The sequence below is a fragment of the Biomphalaria glabrata genome, chromosome 17 (genome assembly GCF_947242115.1).
Source record: "Biomphalaria glabrata chromosome 17, xgBioGlab47.1, whole genome shotgun sequence".
In the NCBI taxonomy this organism is placed as follows: domain Eukaryota; kingdom Metazoa; phylum Mollusca; class Gastropoda; family Planorbidae; genus Biomphalaria; species Biomphalaria glabrata.
In genome coordinates, this window is record NC_074727.1 from 11,526,134 (window position 1) to 11,546,535 (window position 20,402).

General features: G+C 35.8%; 1 protein-coding gene across 12 annotated transcripts in view; it reads right to left on the minus strand.

Moving 5' to 3' along the window:
• Positions 1–9,595: 9,595 nt before the first annotated feature.
• Positions 9,596–20,402, minus strand: part of LOC106055549 (oxidation resistance protein 1-like) — a 94,963-nt gene continuing 84,156 nt past the window's right edge. For all 12 annotated transcript variants that reach the window (XM_056015732.1, XM_056015730.1, XM_056015724.1 and 9 more), the window contains 4 exons: positions 20,297–20,392; positions 17,674–17,747; positions 16,125–16,259; positions 9,596–14,901 (listed from right to left, as the gene is read on the minus strand). In XM_056015732.1, coding sequence (XP_055871707.1) covers positions 14,889–14,901; positions 16,125–16,259; positions 17,674–17,747; positions 20,297–20,392 — 318 coding nt within the window. In that variant the 3' untranslated portion in view covers positions 9,596–14,888. The remainder of the gene's footprint in view (positions 14,902–16,124; positions 16,260–17,673; positions 17,748–20,296; positions 20,393–20,402) is intronic.

Below are 20,402 nucleotides of genomic sequence, written 5' to 3' on the forward strand. Positions count from 1 at the left end.
TTCTCTTTAATTTTCTGATGTGATCCAAAGGAATGCTTCGCATTACATTTGGCACAAACTGAGTTGCAGAAGGTTGTCGGAGGGAATATCAAAGAGAGTACTTCCAATGCCTCAGGGGTTCCACTCCTAATTTTTCATCGTGTTTGTCTCTTGCAACGGTGTTGAAGACATAGTAGACGAATTGCCTTATTAGGCTAACGAGCTCCATCTGCCAGAAGCTTTCCGTTCCGAGGCACCAGGCATGGCCGTAGCCAGGATTTTAAAACATATATGTGTGTACATAATTAATCTTATTACATTTTGACCCTTCATCCTTTCGGAAGACGTTTATTGCACCATAGAATAGGTTCTCCAGGAGTTAGTGGAAAAATTGTAGACACCCCGCCTTTGCCAACAAGTGAGCTCTCCCAGAGGGGTTCGGAGCGGAGCCCCACCTCCAAGCACTATTTCTGGTATTTAAAGCCCCCAAAAAATGCATATTTTGAGGTATCTACAGCATGGGCGTAGCCAGGTTTGTTTTCGGGAGGGGGGGTATTTTTTTCTCCCTCTCCCCCCCCCCCCCGCCAAAAAATATTTATATGTATGTATGTATGTATGTATGTATGTGTACATAATCTTTATTACATTTGACCCTTCATTTTTTCGGAAGACATTTATTGTGCCCTAGAATAGGTTATTCCTGGAGTTAGTGGAAAAATTGAAGACTTCCCGCCATTGACAGTGAGGGGGCCTGGGGGAGCGCTAGGAGCTCTCCCGGCGCGGGCCGGAGCCCCGCCACCAAGCACTATTTCTGGTATTGAAAGCCAACAATGCATATTCTGAGGTATCTACAGTGCATTTTCCTGCTATTAAAAGTTTTATTTCAAAAACCTAATGTGCTATTCTTACTGACTTAGATCTCCCGCGCCGTTCGGCGCATTAGCCGTCAAGCTGCTTCCACAAAAATCTGTCACTATTAATGTCTGAAGCCTCTTCCCACCTGCTCTGAGGACCTCCATGAATGTGTGGCACCAAGTTGTACTAGGATGTCATCGCAACTCTTATTATGCGTAATTCATTTTGTCGGAGAAAGATGTCCCGCAAACCTCAGTTCGGTATAGGATTTCCTTGATTTAGACCCGATCTCTATAACTGACTACTAAAATCTGTCTTAACCATCTTTGTTGAGCCACATTTAGTGTTTTTCAATTTCGGCAGATGACTATTTACTGCACTTTATTAATGGAGCCCCGCCACTGGTAGATATGTGTAAACTCTCTTGAATAAGTTCTTGGAATTAGATGACTGTAGTTTGCTTTAGATTTTATATCCAAAAGGAAAGTTTTATCGTCAAAATCATCTGTTGAAGGTTTTAAACTAATAAATCTCTGGAGTTTTTTTTTTTTTTTTTTTTTAAATTCAAAACCCCATTTAGCTACGGTCATGGTAACTTTAGTTTGTTTAAAATAATATATGAAGATAGGGGTTTTCCACCTCAAAACGCTCTGTAAGGGGATTATAAATTCAAAACCATCTGGAGGTGTTTTAAACTTTAAAAAAAAGTCATCTGTAGGAGAGGGGTTTAAACTCAAAACCCCCAATTAACTTATCTACGCTCAAATAATTTTAGTGTGTAATTTGCCTTTTTATATTGAAGAAGTATTTTTTTTTAGCATCAAACCCCTCTGAAGGTGGGTTTAAACTCAAAACCCCCTTTAGCAACGCTCATAGCATTTTGAGTGCGTAATTTGTTGTTGTTGTTTTTTTTTTTATATATTGATGAGGTAGGCCTATTTTCTAACTTCAAACCCCACTGGAGGGGGGTTTAAACTCAAAAACGCCCTGTGGCTACGCTCATAGAATTTTGAATGTGTAGGCCTAATTTGCTTTTTTTTTTATTGAATAAGTGGTTTTAAGCTACAAACCCTGCTGGAGGGGGTGTTTTAAACACAAAACCTCTCTCGGCACGCTCATAGAATCTGGTAACTGATGAATGGATAGTCTTATACTGAAAAAGGGTTTTATCGTAAATTTCGGAGGTGGTTTTAAAATCAAAATCTTCCTTTGCTAGGCTTTCGGAATTTGTGGATTTTCGTTTGCATTATTATTGCGCTGGGGCCAGTGATGGTTTAGGATTAAAATCTCACCTAAAATAAACAAAATCAAAGCAAAATATCAGTCACTAAATTCTGCCCCCCCCCAACTGCGGATAGGTGGGGGGTTCATTTCGGGGGGAGGGGGTTTGAGGGCACCCCCGGCTACGCCCATGGCACCAGGTATCCGCCCTCATCTCTTAGTAAAAGCAGTTTAGTCGGGCTTGGGTCTAAGTTTAGCAGCATTCAGCTAGCAGATGTCAAAAGTATTAATATTGTATATATGGGCTAAATAAAAGATAAGGGAGCGATGATAGGCCTTTCAGTACTTTTTAGCTATAATATTTTTTTTATTATTTATAACAATTAGGTCCTCTTATTGTATCCTATGCAACATATCCTACTTTTCCGGGTAATTATGTGTAGGATCAGTGCCGGTCTTAAGTAGGCTAATTAAGGCCCAAGGTGAAGTGAACTGGGTGGCCCCAAATAAAATAGATAGATAGATAGATAGATAGATAGATAGATAGATAGATAGATAGATAGATAGATAGATAGATAGATAGATAGATAGGTGGGTGGGTAGGCCTAGGTTGGTAACATGTGTGTAGATTTGCATTTACTTTTAGAAGAATAACTGTAAGTAGGGCCTATATTAATTTCTTATTGGGTGTCAAATGAAAAGCATTAGAATTTACAGAAAAACATGCATGGAGACTTGAAAAAGAAATAGACCGGCTCAATATCGATGGAAAAGAAAAAAAATCAATTTTAGCTTGAATTTGTCTTTTTCATGAGCAACTAGTCCTTCACATAGATTTCTATAGAATGGGTGCATATATATGATGGTCTGCGTGCTGAAAACAGCTGTTGCATGGGATTTAGGATTTAACCCAAAATTAATCGTTAACGTACAATCTTCTTTTTTTTTTCTCTTTTGATCGATCGTTTGTTTTTATTTTCATTCTGTAAATAAATAATATTCCACTAAAGCATGTAGGTTCACTCATTCTTGAATATCCCCCCTCGCTTTTTTTTTTACTTCAACAAATGCAAGCTAAGCATATTTTTTTTGGGGGGGGGGGTATTTTGGGGAGGAGATTGGCTTGAAGGACTTAGAGTAATTATTGTTGACGGTCGTTGACTTGTAGCACCAAACTGCTGGTAGACAATTAAACTGCTGTAGGCGTTCATTCATTCATTGTTTGGCCTCCTTCAGTCGTGAAATGACTATGGTTCATCTCGAACACTTTTTCATATGGCTGTGGAGCCCTATTTTGGAGAGACAATCCCGTCCACATATATTGCAGGTCAAGGTGGCTTTCGCTTTGGTGGTAGAGGAGCTGGCCATTTTCCGTGTGGCACGCTTTTCTTCAAGAATCCGGGCCCATGTTTTCTCGCTGTCTATAGCTTTCTTGGTCACCGTCTCTATCTCCAACTAGTACGGTCTAAGGCTATGTCTTCCCAATCGTCAGTATCATTGTTTACTGATTTTAAATCCCTTTTTACCACATCAACGTAACAACATCAACTGGGCGACCAGTTTTTCTTGAGCCAGACGCAAGTTGCCCGGACAGAATGATTTTCGGGATGCGATTATCCTCCATCCGTCGAACATGTCCGAGCCAGCGCAGGCGGCGTTGCCTGAGGACTGTATAGATTATGGGAAGGCCTGTAGGCGTATCATGTCTTAACTAATACAACTTGAAATAACTTGAATAACGTCTTGGTGAACAATATTATAGGCCTAACATAGACACAATCAAGTGGATTTGAGATCAAATTAATGTAATAATTTAATAAAAGTAATACTATTTTTTAACAAAATCTAACTCACTACAATGACACAACCTTTCAGTCTCACGTTCAGGGCCGCTGATGACACTGCCACCTATCTTGCACCATTCAGAACCAATCGCTAACTTCTTCCCACCGTCACCATTGGCAGAGAGAGAGAGAGAGAGAGAGAGAGAGCGAGAGAGACTCTGTGTCAGTAATCCACGGATGTTTCATGAAACTTTAGCCCCACAGTAGGGCATACTAGACACTATAGCCTATTGTAGGCTGCACTAAACATAACATTGTGTTTGTGACTCTATTTAACAGATAGATCTAGTCATTTCATTCGTATATCAGCTACTAGCTTTTAGTTGTGGCTCTTTTTTTTTTTAAATCCCCATTGACAAACTGTATAAACCTAGCCCAAAACCTAGCCCGAAAACTTTCAACTCTCTATGTTTATTCCAGAAGAGAAGTTAACAGCTAATAAAGCATTTTCTTAAAGGCGAAGATTAAAGGCGAGTGCAGTAAGCCTATTTTACATGAATACGCAGTCCAATTTGCGATCTACATATTTTGCCAAATCTGATTCAGACAAACACATACGTTAGGCCTAAAAGGCTCCTCGAACACACTCATCAAAGGTGTCTGCGCTCTAAAATATGCCTGCGCTGGCAAGACTAACTTATAAATCTAACAAACCATGCTTAATTATATAAAACCATACGTCATTTCTTTTTTTCTTTGTCTGATAAAGACAAAAATGTCTGTCTTTTTTTTTCTTTTCTTAAGACCATCATTAAAAAATTGAGGCATTCTAGGGTTTAAAAAAAAAAGTAGTTTAAGAATTAAAAAAAAAGTTTAGTAGCGTAAGTGGACCTATAGCTACGCACGTACGTAGGCTATGTTTGATATTTTTTAAAAACAGTGTTATAGTATAACAGACCTAATGTAGAGGCATACGATAAAATTAGATAGCAAGATAGGCTACGTTAAAATGTCACACTGGCTTTACATACATTACGATACTGACTTCTTAAGCAAATCTTACCCCCCCCCCCACACACACACATAGCATTTACTAACAATAAACAGCTGACAACCTTATAAAGATTTGATTTTATTGGTGGGGTAAAATAGAAGGGGTTGTCATATATGAGTTATCGGTAGGGATCAATAAAACAGTCTAAGCCTTATTAATGCGCAATATCTATATATTATATATAGGCATAATTCTCTTCATGGCTCAACAGTTTAAAGAAAAGATCACTCTTTTATTTCTGCAAGTCGGACTAGAGTTACCCCACGTAAGAGGGGGGAGGGAGAACAAGCAATCTACTCTGTTTTCACCCGTCACTAAATAGCAGGGCCGGACTTAACCATTGTTGCGAAACGGATTTCGCGGGGCTAAGTTTTGGGTAGGGATATGGATAATAAGTGAAAATAATAAGTGAAAATTAAGAGTTTGTATTAGAAAATAAATTCGTCTTTGCATTTCATTCATTCTTTACTACGTACAGAATTTCTTTACGAGCGTGTAGCGAAGTCATACAGTATATCGTACAAATTCTGTTTCCTACATAGATCACGACCAGTAGCAAGAATTACCAAATATTTCAATCTATCTTTGAGAATTGTTGACCTCAAGTAATTTTTCATTAGTTTGAGGCGCGAGAAGCTTCTTTCACCAGATTCCACAATTACGGGTATTGTATAATGCAGTTTTTTTTTTAATCGCGCGAAGGATTGGCGTTTTCCATATTGAATGACACCCCAAAATGACAATTTTGTCCATATTTCAGGAGATTTTTTATGAGTTTTCAAAAGATTTTAAAAAGATTCTTCAAAAGATATCCAGGACTTTTTCGAATATTTTGCAATATCAGGAGATTTCCAGGAGGAAAATCTGTTATAAGTTATAAAATGGTTTAATTTAATAATTCACACCTAGGATTAGCGTGGGGCCTATGAAAATGCGGGCCCACTGCGGTCGCATAGGTTGCAGTGCCTTAAGGCCGGCCCTGCAAAATAGCGGCGTATGCTACGCCGTGGGTCGACTAGTAAGAAATAAAACAATTTTCAGCCTTTGTAGAGGGAAGTAGTCTTCAGAAGTGAAAAAAAAAATAGAGAGAGACTTATAGACAGTAATGAGAGTATATAGGCCTATGTGCCTATAGAAACCTAACGTACAACGCACATGTATATAGGCCTATTGTAAATCTAAGGCAGTCACTCATCTAATAGACAATGACATAAGTCTAATTATAAGTTAAAAGGAAAAAAGCACAGAGAGACCACAATGTATATTCCACTTAGTTTTGCATTCAACACACACCAACCCGCAAACCTCATGCGACGCTCTGTCACAACCTTATTAAGGGGTCAACTCCCAGTTCTAGGATTTCTTTGATTGAGACCCGATATAACTGACTCCTAAAATCCGTATTAGCCATCTTTCTGGAGCCACATTTAGACTTTTTCAATTTCGCGGATGACTATTCACTGCACTTTATTAATGAAGCCCAGCCACTGGTAGAAATGTGTAACCTCTATGGCTACGCGCTTGGAATTAGGTGACTGTAGTTGGATTTAAATTTTATATAAAAAAGGGAAGTTGTGTCGTCAAAATCATTTGGGAAGGGGGGATTAAACTAAAAATCTGGGGAGTTTTTGTTTTTTTTTAAATTCAAAACCCCATTAGCTACGGTCATAGAATTTGGTGACTGTAGTTTGATTTGGAATAAAATTTAAAAGAAGAGTTTTCAACCTCAAAACTCTCTGTATGGGAGTATTTAAACTCAAAACCTTTAAAAAAAAAAGCCCTCTGGAGGAGGGAGTTTAAAGTCACCCCCCCCCCCCATTGGCTTGGCGACGCTCATAGAATTTTGAGTGTGTAATTTCCTATTTTTTTATATTGAAGAGGATTTTTTTTTTTTAGCTTCAAACGCCGCTGAAGGGTGGTTTAAACTCAAAACTCCATATGGCTACAACCGTAGCATTTTGAGTGTGTAATTTGCTTTTTTTTATATTGAGGACGTATTTTTTAGCTTCAAACCCCGCTGGATGGGGGTTTAAGCTCAAAACCCCCTATGGCTCCGATCATAGCATTTTGAGTGAGTATTTTTCTTTTTTTTATATATATAGAATATAGAATAGAATTAATTTTAAGTGTGTGATTTGCTTTTTTTTTTATATGGAAGAAGTATTTTTTAGCTTCAAATTCCGCTGAGGAGGGGTTTAAACTCAAACCCCCTTTGGCTACGCTCATAGAATTTTGAGTATGTAATTTGCTTTTTTATATTGAAGAGATGGTTTTTAACTATAAACCCCGCTGGAGGGGGTTTTATACACAAACCCCTTGGCTATGTTCATAGAATCTGGTGACTGATGTATGGATAGTCTTATATTGAAGAGAGGGTTTTATCGTAAATTTCGGAGGGGGTTTTAAATTCAAAATTTTCCTTAGCTATGCTCTTGGAATTTGGAGATTGTCGTTTGCATTAATTATTTTTGTTTTGTCTTATATATGAGGGGGATTTAACTGCTAACCCCCCTGTTAGGGGGTTTTAAACACAAAAACCCCTTGGCGCGCTGGGGCAAGTGATAGTTTAGTATTAAAATCTCACCTAAAATAAACAAAATTAATACAAAAAATCAGTCACTAAATTCCGTCCCCCGCCCTGCGGGGGGTTAGGGGGGGTGATTTCATTTCGGGGGGAAAGGCTGAACCCCAATCCTCCCCCCCCCGGCTACGCCCATGCTTTACATAATTGTCTAGTTTGAGGATTAGCGTATGGGACCAAATCAACATTAAAAGATAATGCTTAGAAAGTTTGAAGATAAATACACCAGGTCATGAGACTGCCGATGTAAAAGATACTTTAGGGACATGAGCCCTAACTATTGTTGTGATGTCATACTTTATGATCTATGCTTGTTGAGAGACAAGATAAGGGCCGGAGATAAACGTAAATAAATAGGCCTAGCGTTATCGCGAGAGACAAGATGAACAACGAAATAGATAGAATGCTTAGTTTCAAGCATTTAAACAAAAAGTTGAACGTACACTGCAGATATTGAAATCATAACCCGATAAAAATTTGGCCTACTTAAACTGAAAATACTATTTTTGATTGAAAAACGTTTTGTTTCGAGGAATAATTAAATCTCAGACCTAGATCTGGACTGGAAACTCAGCCTAATTTCGTGTGATATTGTTATGTATGCAGTTCTTCTTCATGCTGTAAGGGAATTCGCCGTATAAATCTTGGAAATCGATCTTCTGTCTCAGAAAAGTAATGATCTTAAATGTTTGCCTGTTTAACCACAAGTCGAGTCACACTCATCTTGTGCACTAGTATTTCCACACTAACCGTAGACACTACTGAAAGGGTCAATGGAAGGCAACGCGTGATTAAAAAAACAACAACATGGCTAAAGAAAAATTAGATCTTTAAAAGCCTAACTACTAACTTAAATGAAATGCATGTATTTTTGTTAGTCTGTTAACTGTTTACATTACCAGTTATCAGAAAACAATTAAAGTAGCCCACTGAAATCATAAGATTAACATGACAGGTGAACCTAAGGTTAGCACGAGCTTAGCAAGTCGACAGAGCCAAGCAAGGAGGCTAAGAAAAATAACTTTAAAGACTATGCTTACAATCTGTATTTGATGACACATTTCTGTAAATTACAGGCGTATTAAGTGCTATATTTCTCAGACGAAACTACTCTTTGTAGTGGTTCATCTTTCGCGTAAATATAGGCCTATATGTAGAACTGGACATTGGCGTAAATATAGGCCTATACGTAGAACTGGACATTCGCATAAATATATATGTAGAACTTAGCACCACACTTTTTTCCCCTTTCTACTGAGTCATTTACTATGAGTCCACTGTGGCTTATCTGGAGAAGACGTTTATCATTTTGCTAGGGAATGCAAAAGAAAAAAAAAGTGTTCTTCCGAAGCTCTGAGTAGCAGGTTTCTTCTGAACGGTTGTGCACCTGTTCATGAAAGAGCTGAAGTAGAACTTGGCATTTTTCTACAATTTTAATGAGCGAGGTTGTGTCTTTAAATCAGATGTTATGAAAGATTTTAAGTTGCTTGACGAATAGTAGGCGAGACTATGCTAATGAAATAAACAGCGAAAGCCGGACATTTCTACACTTTAGGACACGCCCTCTTTTTTTTTCTGGTAACCCTGTGGTAACCCAGTCTTCTGTTCTCCTCAAAACCTGACAGGACTATAGCAAGTCTCAAATACAGTTATCTTTTAACTGGACAAGCATTTGCACTAACCATTAACAAAAGTAATAATTTCAATCAGTTATAGTCTAAAACAAAAGTAAGATTTATTTTGGTTGACACAGTAAATGTGGTAGCCGAAGCAAGTTGTCAAGAGTTCCCACCAAAAGGATGGTTTATGTTGGAATCCTGAAGAAGGCTTGGAGTTTTCCTTCAAAATGTTAGGACGTCTCTTAAACACAACCACAGAATATTTGTCTTGAGTTTACATGTTTAATTAGTAACAATATCGGCAAGTAGGGTGAAGGGCACTTGACTATATGCTGAAAAAAAAAAAGAAGACATTTACTGACCAAAACACATATTGCTTTAACTTTGGAAATGGATGGACCTCATCTGTCATGAAGACTGCTGTCTCATAAGATCATTTCTACTTAATGCATTTGAGTACAATAAAAAAAAGTACATGTAAATTAAAAGAGAAACAAAACAATTTGTCAAAATAAAGCTGAATTTATTAATTTTAAATAACAATGATCATAATTATATAAACCATAGGTCATCAAGTCCACCCAATCAGATACCAAAGACAATAACAAAAACACCGACAAATCACAGAAATATATTTCACATGTGCACAAAGAGATTAGCTAAAAGACCCAAACTAAACAAAGTGAATCTAAAATGAAGTCAACGCAGCATTCACAAAACATTTTCTGGACAACACACAAACATACAAACACAATGGGAAAAAAAAAGTGGAACCAAACTTTTTTTTTTAATTTTGAAGGAAAACTTGAACATGTGATAGTAACATCTCTAATTTCTAAACACAGCCAAAAATTTGAACATGTGATAGTTACATCTCTAATTTCTAAACACAGCCAAAAATTTGAACATGTGATAGTTACATCTCTAATTTCTAAACACATCCAAAAATTTGAACATGTGATAGTAACATCTCTAATTTCTAAACATAGCCAAAAATTTGAACATGTTATAGTTACATCTCTAATTTCTAAAACACAGCCGATATTGTCTAGGAATATATCTCTATTTTTGAGACCTAAATATTCATCTAATAGCCAAATGTACAAACAATCTAGTTCTAATAAAAAGAAGAACACATTTGTTTCCCTTGTAGTTCAGATTTAAAGAAGTTATTACCTCAACATTATTTATCAGTTCATGTTTCATGCTTTTTAAAGTAACTCAATGAGTGTAACCATGCTCAACAGAGCTTAGTGTGAAGCCCTCACATTATGTTGGACAAGACTGCAGAAACCTAAGAATTGTTCTTCATTAGGCATCAAGTTCAGCTGTAACAAATACATGTCCTTTTGTCCGTGAACATTTTTATTTTTGTGAAAATGATCTTGATAAATCATGACACTCAGGAGTTCAAGAAATTATGATAGTAATCACCCATCCTTCATAATCTCAATAAGGAAAATTAAAATGAAGTATTCACATGTAATGTTTAAATCTGAAGAAATAGTAGTGACATGAATCCAAAGGGTGTTATACCCAACAACAGCTGACAGCATGGTGATGAAGATTGAAAGAATCAAAGATGCAGTTCTCACCTGATCCATCCATTATCTAGTAAACAATATTGTGAACTCCTAATTATTAATCATAGACCAAGAATGAAACTTCTACTGATACTAAATAATACTTTTTAGTCTATCTTTATTTGCGTAGCCACTAGAAATACTGCATTCCTCATTAATCTTCCGACTCGAAGACAAGCCTTATTATTATTATTTGCTACACTTTTGTCTTTGAGTTCTGGTTTAAATACAGATTTTGTCTGTTAGTAACTCAACAGCATATAATAGTTTGATAACAAGAAGAGGTGAAAGGTCATTGAAATAGAATGTTAGTATTCACTCTTTACAGCAAACTGGCAAGATTGTCAACTAAGACAATTAACATCAAACATGATTAACAAATAGCTGCATAAAGCCTTGGCAGAAGAAATGGCTGTCATCACCCCATTTTTTTTTATTGTCATAGGCTGACAATAGTACAAGAACAACAGATAAACAAACAAGAACTTTGGCAAAAGTCTAAATCTTGTAATTGTGGCTAACATAAACATGTACCTAACATAGACGCAGTTTAGCTAAAGTTGACGTAATACATGTAACACAAGCACAGCCAATTACAATAAAGTGTATGCAATCTTTGCTAAATGTACTGAACAAATGACAAGCATACAAAACAAGTATCTCAAATCCAAATTTATATAAATGTATCAACGCCGACAACTGTAATAATGCTATAGAAATAAAGATGAGTTTAAACTTGATAGCTCTGGATTAAACCAGAGTACCAGTTAAATGGTGTGATGGAGATAAGTTCATCCCTGGATTAAACCAGATTGGTACATGGTCTGATGACAAGCTTCAATAAACAGCAGAAGTATGATTCCATCATTACTGTAACTATTTTGTACATGTATTAGAAAAAAGTATTTTTTTTTATTCATTGAATGAGAACAGAAAAAAATCATGGATGGAATGCAAAATATGACAAATTATCTAAGTGATAAGACCTAGAACAAATTCTTTTAAGAAGAATAATACCAAATACTGCATGTGAACGTAATAGAAAATCTTTACTATAATTATAGGTATCAAGCTTTTTGTGTATTGTTGAAAGCCCTTTATGAAGCAAGGGAACAATGTTATTTTGACTAAATAAAAAGAAACACGTCTTTTTATAGATTTGTATTTCCAAATATTTTAAAACACAATCCTTTGTTTTTGTTTATTTGTTTTATAAGTAATATTTGTATCTTACTAAACAATATTATTTTTCCTTATGATTCCAATAATTTTTCTGTATACCAAATGTACAACCATGTAAAACAGATTGAATGATGAATGCTAGGCAATATTGTCTTCACAGAACTGCACACATATTGAGCACGTAAGTATATAACACTTAGTACTTGAGTATACAAGGTCACACAGCATGTGTGAAAGGAACAGGTTACACCCTTGTCTGGCACAACTTTGCAAGTATTACTAAACAGAATAGAAATTGAACACTATGAGGCTTGTCTAACAAAGATGGGGAATCAGTTTTATTCTGTATAACTATAAAGTTTCCAATGAAAATAGATGAAAGATAAGTAACCAGAACACAATTTTTCTTCTTCATAACTTTTGTGGTCGGATGTTACTACAAAACAGAAATTTAGAATATAACACATATATCTGTGTTAATTTTGTCTTTTTTACTTAAGATATTTAAAGTTAATTTATGAAAAGCAAATAATTGCTTAATTTACTATATTGTTTTTCTGGGTTCCATACATAGACTGCAAAAAATTGCCTTATTTACTTTTTAAAAATAAAATTTTCGTGCCATATAGCTAATCAGTGTGCCAGGCTCCAATCTCTTGATTGGACATGTGGGGTATCTAGAAGGTTTCCGTGCTGCCTTTAGGTGCTTAGCAAACACAAATCAGCTTGAGCTGAGATTCAAACTCGAAGCCCCTTGATAGATAGCCAAGCAATGCGTCACACATTCCACCTCAGACAGCACAGGCTATTCAAAACTAAAATCTTATAAAAAAAAAAAAAAAAAAAGCACTTGTGTTTGGCTAAAATTAAAGGGATTTTAAAGAGAAAAAAAAAAGTGATATTGCTTAATCTCATTGTGTAAAATTTAAATTCTGTGAGTGATAATAGCTTAACACAATCACTTATATCAGAAAATAATTGTATCACAATTATAGCAGGTGTACACACACAAAGTGTTCAATGCAGGAAATTGTTGCAATAATGAAACAAAGTGGAAATAGGCATACACCTACAAAACGGTAATAGTCAGGCATACACCTAAGTTAATATGAAAAAAACAAATTGGCTCTGGATAAGACAATATAAAGAACAAGAAATACAAATACAAACTAAGAAGAGCCACATGGAATCAAGTTCTGAAACCAAAATGTCTTAACATGAACTGAATCTCAGAATAATAAATCATGAAAGCCCAACATTTTTTTTTGCTTTATTTTAATGGAACATATGAAAAAAGATTGGTTTTGGCTACAGGGTAATGTACAAGGAAATCATTGACAGGGGGGAAAAAAGATCATAATAGTAATAAGAGGTGCAATCCTCAATGGCTAAATGTTGGTTAAGAAATAATCTTTTTTAAACGAGACATAAGAGATTTCACAGTGTGTGTACCGTCCACTAATGCCATTCACATTTTATTTTGATATACATTTCACTGCACTATAGATTGTCTGGGTCAATAAAAGCAATAAACATCACAGTCCACAAATAGATAAATACTAGACAAGTAAATGTCGAACTTAGAACAGAGCTCTACAAATAGGTAAATACTAGACAAGTAAATGTCGAACCTAGAACAGAGCTCATCTGAAATCGACCAATTATTGATGGCTAAAATAATTAAATCGTAATAGTGATGTGGACCTGAATGAAGAAACAAGTAAGAAATTAAGAAGAATATTATGTTGTTTTTCTTAAGGTTTCTACTCCTACCAGATATTTTTATACAGGCCAATAGAGGCAAATCAATGATAGACAACTATTTGGAAATCTTAATAAGCAAACTACTTTAATAAACCATATAAATATTTATTTTTTTACACTTTTCAGCACTGTTGAATCAATTTTTTAAAATCAATTTTGCTTGTAGCTCAATGCAATTTTAATTATTTACTTGGCAACAGTAATCTTTCTTCCTCTTAACTCTTTCTCTCATAACAGACGATACCAACGTTGATTCCACCAGAATGTGGTAAATAACTATGGAGAGAAAGGGTAAATTTTCTGACATTTCAAGGCTCCTTATTGCTACCACATTTCCTTATATCACTATACTTTTAGAATATATATTAATAAAAGACTCATTTATCACTGTCATTAATTACATATGTAAGTATGTGTGAGAACATAGGAAAAAAAATCAACAAAAATATAATCCAAACCAACATTAATAGAAACATAATTCAAAAGTAACATCACAGAAACTGGTTTGAGAAAACATCAAAAAGTTGAAACATAATGAACACAGAAATGAGGCTTGCAAGAAACCCAGCTTGTGACATCACTGACAGGGTTGATGTTGGATAATTAATTCCAAACCAGCAAGGTTAGGTAAAGGTAAAAGATGGCTGAGTAATCTTTACACTCCTATGCAACAACCAGACTGGAATATAAGACATGCAAATACACACAAAGAAGACATAACGTCATCATCATATTAACATTTTTTTTTATCTAAGTCAGATTCAACTGGTATATATATTTTTCTTCAGTATAAAACATACATTGCTAGAGCTAGGTACTATTGTAAAAGTACTAAGCACTCAAGCCCTGACTGACAGGTCAACCTGACACACACTGTGGAGTTTCCTCATGAAACACTGAGTGAGTAGTAAGAACAACTACTGAATAGGTGCCGTCAAGCCAGGAATTGTGAACTATTGAAACAGTGAATTGCTGTGAAGTACTAGCAACTGTGCTACATGAATGTCTAGACAAATATCAGTCACAGAGTTTGTCCAAGAAAAAACAACATTTTGTCCAAAACAAACAAAAAAAAAAGTGAAAAAAGTCAAACAGTTGCACAGGCAGGTTGACAATCCACTTTTTTTTATGTTGTCGAGTGCCGAGCTCGGGAATGGTGGTGATGACCAACATGGGCTCTCTGTCTAATCACATCAATGCCCAATGAGTTGTTTGTAGGATGAAAAGCTGATCCGGAGCACAAGTTAGCCAGGCCTTCAGTGCAACTCACATGCTGGAGCTGGGGAGAAAATTCACAGGAACTTTTCAAATCACATGACAAGTGTTTCACATCCGGCATAGGAGAAGGTTGTTATTTTAAGTACCAGATGGACATTGCAACACCTTGAACAGCTAAATGTAGTTCTGATTTTTACTAAAATTCATGTCAAGATTCATGTGTACATCTAATACTTAAGAACATTTTAACAAGCAAAATAAAAAAAAAATACTTAAAAAAAACAACAAAGCTTATAGTAAGTGTTTCAATTAGTTTGGATCAGTCATGTTATTAAATTTGTAATAGATCTAGACTAACAATAATAAATCTGTGCGATTAGAAATATTTATACAAATTGTTTTTGCTTAGCGCAGTTTCATGCTTTTAGCTTTCTCAATATGCAATGATCCTATCACTTGTCTAGACCAGTTTGAAAGGGGTGGGGGAGAAAGAAAAGATCGTTTTTTAAATGTATTTATAAAAAAAACAACAACCTCAAGCCAACACAGTAACCACTCTGCTAGCGAAGAGCGTATGAACATGCATGGAAGATTGTATTGTTTCTATTTCATGTTTGTGTTCACTAAGCCTCAGACAACAGCCTATACAGGGGACTAATTCAGCTTATACCACCACTTCAGTCAAGTACCATTTCTTTTTTGAGATACCAAACAAAATAATTAATTACCAATAGTTAATTAACAAACTGGTTAATTTTTGTTCTTGATTCTTGTGTAGTAAGGTTAAAGAAATAATTGTGCAAAATTTCATCTTGATCCAAGATTGGGTGTGGGAGAAATAACGTGTACAAACTTTTTACCAGAAAGACAGAGTGAGTTGATATAAACTTTGTAAAAAAGACTGTAAGCAGTATATGTAAAAGTAAGCTGAAGACTTCAAGCAAATGGTTTCCACTTCTCTTTCTTATTTATGTAACTTTAACAAAAATATTATTTGTTCAAATTGGAATTTTCTACTGTAGCACTTAATGATAAGAGACATTTTGAGTTATAGAATGAATGTTGTTTGTGTTTGCATCTATATTGTTATAATAGTAATGCTGAGGTAGAAAACTGTAGTCAAACTAAATTTCCATTTGTTTGGACCAATAAATTTTTTTTAGTTTATTGTCCTAGTTTTGTTTTCAGTCCATTTTCACAATGCTATGTCTTTTGTATTTTTGGAGGACAAAGGAGTGATCTTGTAAAAGTATATGAGAGAAAAGCAATCAACTGATGACTCACTCAACAAATCTCCAGACTTCCAGATCAATGATGACAAAATCTTCCTCTTTGGACAAAACATCATTATGAAATGTGCTGCACTCATGGGAACGTCCTTTGTTGAGGTCACCATCAAGCCACAAACCAAATAGTCCCCTAAGCAGAAGAGAGAGAAAATTAGACTTTTTCCTAATGCCAGACTGAGAATTAACATTTTATTTCATGAAGATCACATTGAATATAAATCAACTGATTTTGCATTTTATGTGGTATAAAAAATATCCTTAAATAAAGAGTACTTCTTATGTAATAAAATACAGGCATTACTTCAAAAAAAGAAGATTATTACGTCCTATGCGTGTTCCTAGGTCAATCTAGTCATGCATATTAACCAACAACTTTAATTCTGCAAAGTCAGTGGTTTTCCTGGCTGACTCAGGCAACCCATTCCATGCTCCAATAGCATTAGGGAAGAAGAAGCATTTGCACAAATTTTCCTAGCATATGGAACAAGGAATGTGCCTTTATCTTTGTGTCTTTCTGAGTATTTTATTAGGTTTTGTTTTTGTATTTGAAGATTATGGTTCAGTGTTATGTGTATAATTGCAACTTTACTTTAAAAGTCTTCTATCCTGAAGGCTTTCTAAATTTAGTAATTTTACTAAAGGTGTTACTCTAGTCAAATGCGAATATCCATTTGTTATGAATTTCACAGCTCTATTTTGTGTCTGTTCCAGTTTCTTAATGTTTAATTGAGTTGAGGGGTCCCAAACAAAGGATGCATATTCTATTATTGGGCTAACCAAGGTTAAATAACATTTTAGTTTTATGTTCTTATTTGATTTGTAGAAATTTCTTTAAATAAACCCTAATGATTTGTTTGATTTTTTAATAGTTTCTTAATAAAGACATTTTTCTGGGTGGAAAGACATGCTCAAATTTGATTCTCATTTCAGTAATTCATCTAATTCTCTTTGTAAACTTTCTGTATCTTGTGTTGTTTTTATTGTTCAATATATTATGTAATCGTCTGCAAATAATCTGACTTTTGTTCCTGAACCAAAGCAATTTGGTAGGTAATTTATGTAATTAGAAACAAAAGTGGGCCTAAGACTGTTCCTTGAGGTACACCTGAATTTACTATTATTGGTGTTGATTTGGAGCCATTTATTATTACAGTTCCTATTAGGAAATCCTGAATTTATTGAAGTAATGAACCAATAAGGCTAAAGTACTTTAGTTTATGTTTCTGTTTAATTGTAGCCTTTTTAAAAAAACAAATAACATAATCAAAAGTTCTACTGGATATTTTGTAGCTTCACCCTCATATTTTGTTAATTGGATTAGTTTCAGAAATCTCTGCATCTATTCCAGTTTTCGCCAATGAGCAATTAGAAATATACTGGTGTCTTAAAGCTAAACAGCCCCACCCCCCATAGGTTGTTTTTTTTTTACTGATAATTTTAAATCTATGCATTTTATCACATCTTTCTAAAAATTGAAGAAAACAAAAGAATCGTGTGTGTAAAAAATACATTAAAGTCAGTATTGAAGTCAACAAGAAACTTACTCTCCAGAACCAATGGCAAAACTATCCTTCGTCCCATACATAAAGAATTGATTGTCACCTTGCCACAAGAATTTCTACAAAATAAAAAATAATTAATAAAATGCATTTTTTTTAATTAAAAAAAAATATATAAAAAAGATCAATAAATTAAACTTTCCAACAAAATTGTATCTTTGTTGGAAAGTTAATCAATAGATATTTTGTCTTTAATGAAAGCTAATAAGACTCAATTGAAATCAAAGAAATGCACAAAAAAAAAAAAACTCCATCAAAGTAACTGAAATGGCTTATTTCCCTTCATTTGGGACCATAGAGAGAGCCTGAACAAAGAGGCCAACAAAAATGTCTTAAGAAAAGTGGAGTTTGCCTCAGAAAAAGAAATGACTATCAGAAGCACTAAGTTGATGCATACAAATTTACTACATCAAATAGTCTGCATTTCACTAGAAGGAAATATCCAAAATCAAATAGATCAGATACTTATAGGTACAAGATATTGTTGTAACCCTGCCTTGCACCAGTGCTCTAGATGTGCACTAGCGCACTGTTGAACGTAAACAGGAAGACACTAGAAGAGAGAGAATAACAGTGCATCAGGGATTGTGAAGAGTCTGAATGTTTGGAAACTAAGAAGCCAGATTTTGTGCTGCCTGAAGGTTGTAGAAGGGACCTGGAGTGAAGCGGGAAGGCTGTCGTTGGTGCACATTCGGGTTGCTGTCTAAAAGACTGGTATAGTTAGTAGCAAGACTCTGAGGAAGCTGAAGGATGTTATGTGTTTGTCCTAGTGAATAAACATCTGTCTTTATTTCCTGTTAAACTGTGTTGATTTGCCTGCCTTTACGTTGAGTGCCTACCCAAGAGTTACAACAATTGGTGGAAGATGAAGATCCGGACTCGTATCTGTTCGAAGCACAACCAGATATCAGAGAGCTCATGAATACCGTGACAGATCAGATGAACTCGTTCCAGGTACAGCTGAAAGAGGTCAATGAGCAGATCTGTACCATGATTAAACAGATGGGTATCAGTACCCCGCTGAACAAGACTGATGAAATGTTTGATACTGCGATGAGCAGGACCAACGATCAGATGGCTACCATGTCGACAGGTATAAACAATCCGTTACTCAACGGAGACGCCGTTGAAGGTGGCACTGTCTATGACTGTAATAGCGAGCCGTGCAAGTTTGGCTCCTACAACAAGAATCCTAAAGTTTGTTGTGAAAGTGCTGAGCCTAGATCTGATCATGCTATTGTGATTCCTGCCTACATTCAGACTCTTCACAATCCCTGATGCACTGTTATTCTCTCTCTTCTAGTGTCTTCCTGTTTACGTTCAACAGTGCGCTAGTGCGCATCTGAGCACTGGTACAAGGCAGAGTTACAACAATATTTTAGATAGTATTATTGTGGGACAGACAATTTTCAAATAAAGCTAAATTTTAAAAAAAGAATAAGTGTATTAGTCTACAAATAAAATGATTTCTAAAGTACAGGTCAACATCATTGTCTAACATTTATGTAATCTTCATATGTTCATAGTTATATTTTAAGCTAAGAGACTTGTTGGATGGATATTTGATTACTGAGTATTAGACTACAAAAAAGTGGTCCTCAAACTGTCTATAATAATTTCTCAAAGGTATAACTACAAAAGCCTACAAAATATTCACATTCCATTCCAGTACCTTTTACTTAATTTCATAAGATGACTCATTATCATCATTATCATCAAACTCCATTAGAGTGAGGACTTGAGAGGCTCAAATCCTCTCTTGCAAAAGCCCTGGACAGAAACCCTGCTGTCTTGCGTAGTGCATAAATGTCGCCATACAGGTCGAGAATTTTGGGTTTCCCAGACCTGTCGAGACGGAGATCAGCAAGTCTGGGGCAGTCAAACAGAATATGAGGCACGGTTTCCTCTTCTTCCCCGCAGCGGGGGCACCGTGAATCAAAATTTGGCCATAGCCGCGAGAAATATGAGCCAACAGGACAGTGGCACTCAAACCGCTTTTCCATTTCTGTTTTTTGTATTATAGCCAGGGCTTGATGGTGGGCCAAAGAGTCTGCAATTGTGTTGCCAGTCACACCTATGTGACTCGGTACCCACTGCATTATTACAGGGGGCCATAGCGTTGTTTAATGTTATGTGAAGCCATGATGACAGTGTTGATATTGGGGGGCCATGGTCCGGGGCTTTGCAAAGCCTGTAGTACAGATTTTGAGTCAGTGACCACAACAATCTGTGTTGCCCTCAAATGTCCCTCGCCACAGACTGCCATGGTCTCCGCATAGAAACTGCAAACACTACCACATGGTCCAAAGATTTTGACTGTGTAAGAGCCAAGAAAGTCGATGTAGGCTCCGTAGCCTGCTCTTCCAGAATCTATTGATGCCTAACCCTAATGATGCTGACCCATCAGTGTATGCAAAAATAGCACTGGGCTTGAAGGTATTAAGTCATAATTCCAGTATCACAGCTTATACAATGGCTTTTTTTTTTTCGCCGCTGCTAATCTCCATGAGTTATAATGTTTCTATCATTGTAAAAATAAAATGCATAATGTGGCAGCAGTACGGTAAACCCCAACTTGAACCTAATAGTGCCCCTTCCAAATACTCACTCTGAACTGAGGGTAAAACGTAAACAAGAAAGTGCTACCGGATCCATAGAATGTGTCTGAAGGTTTCATCAGGTGGCTCATGAAGGCACCAAATACCTGAGGGGGG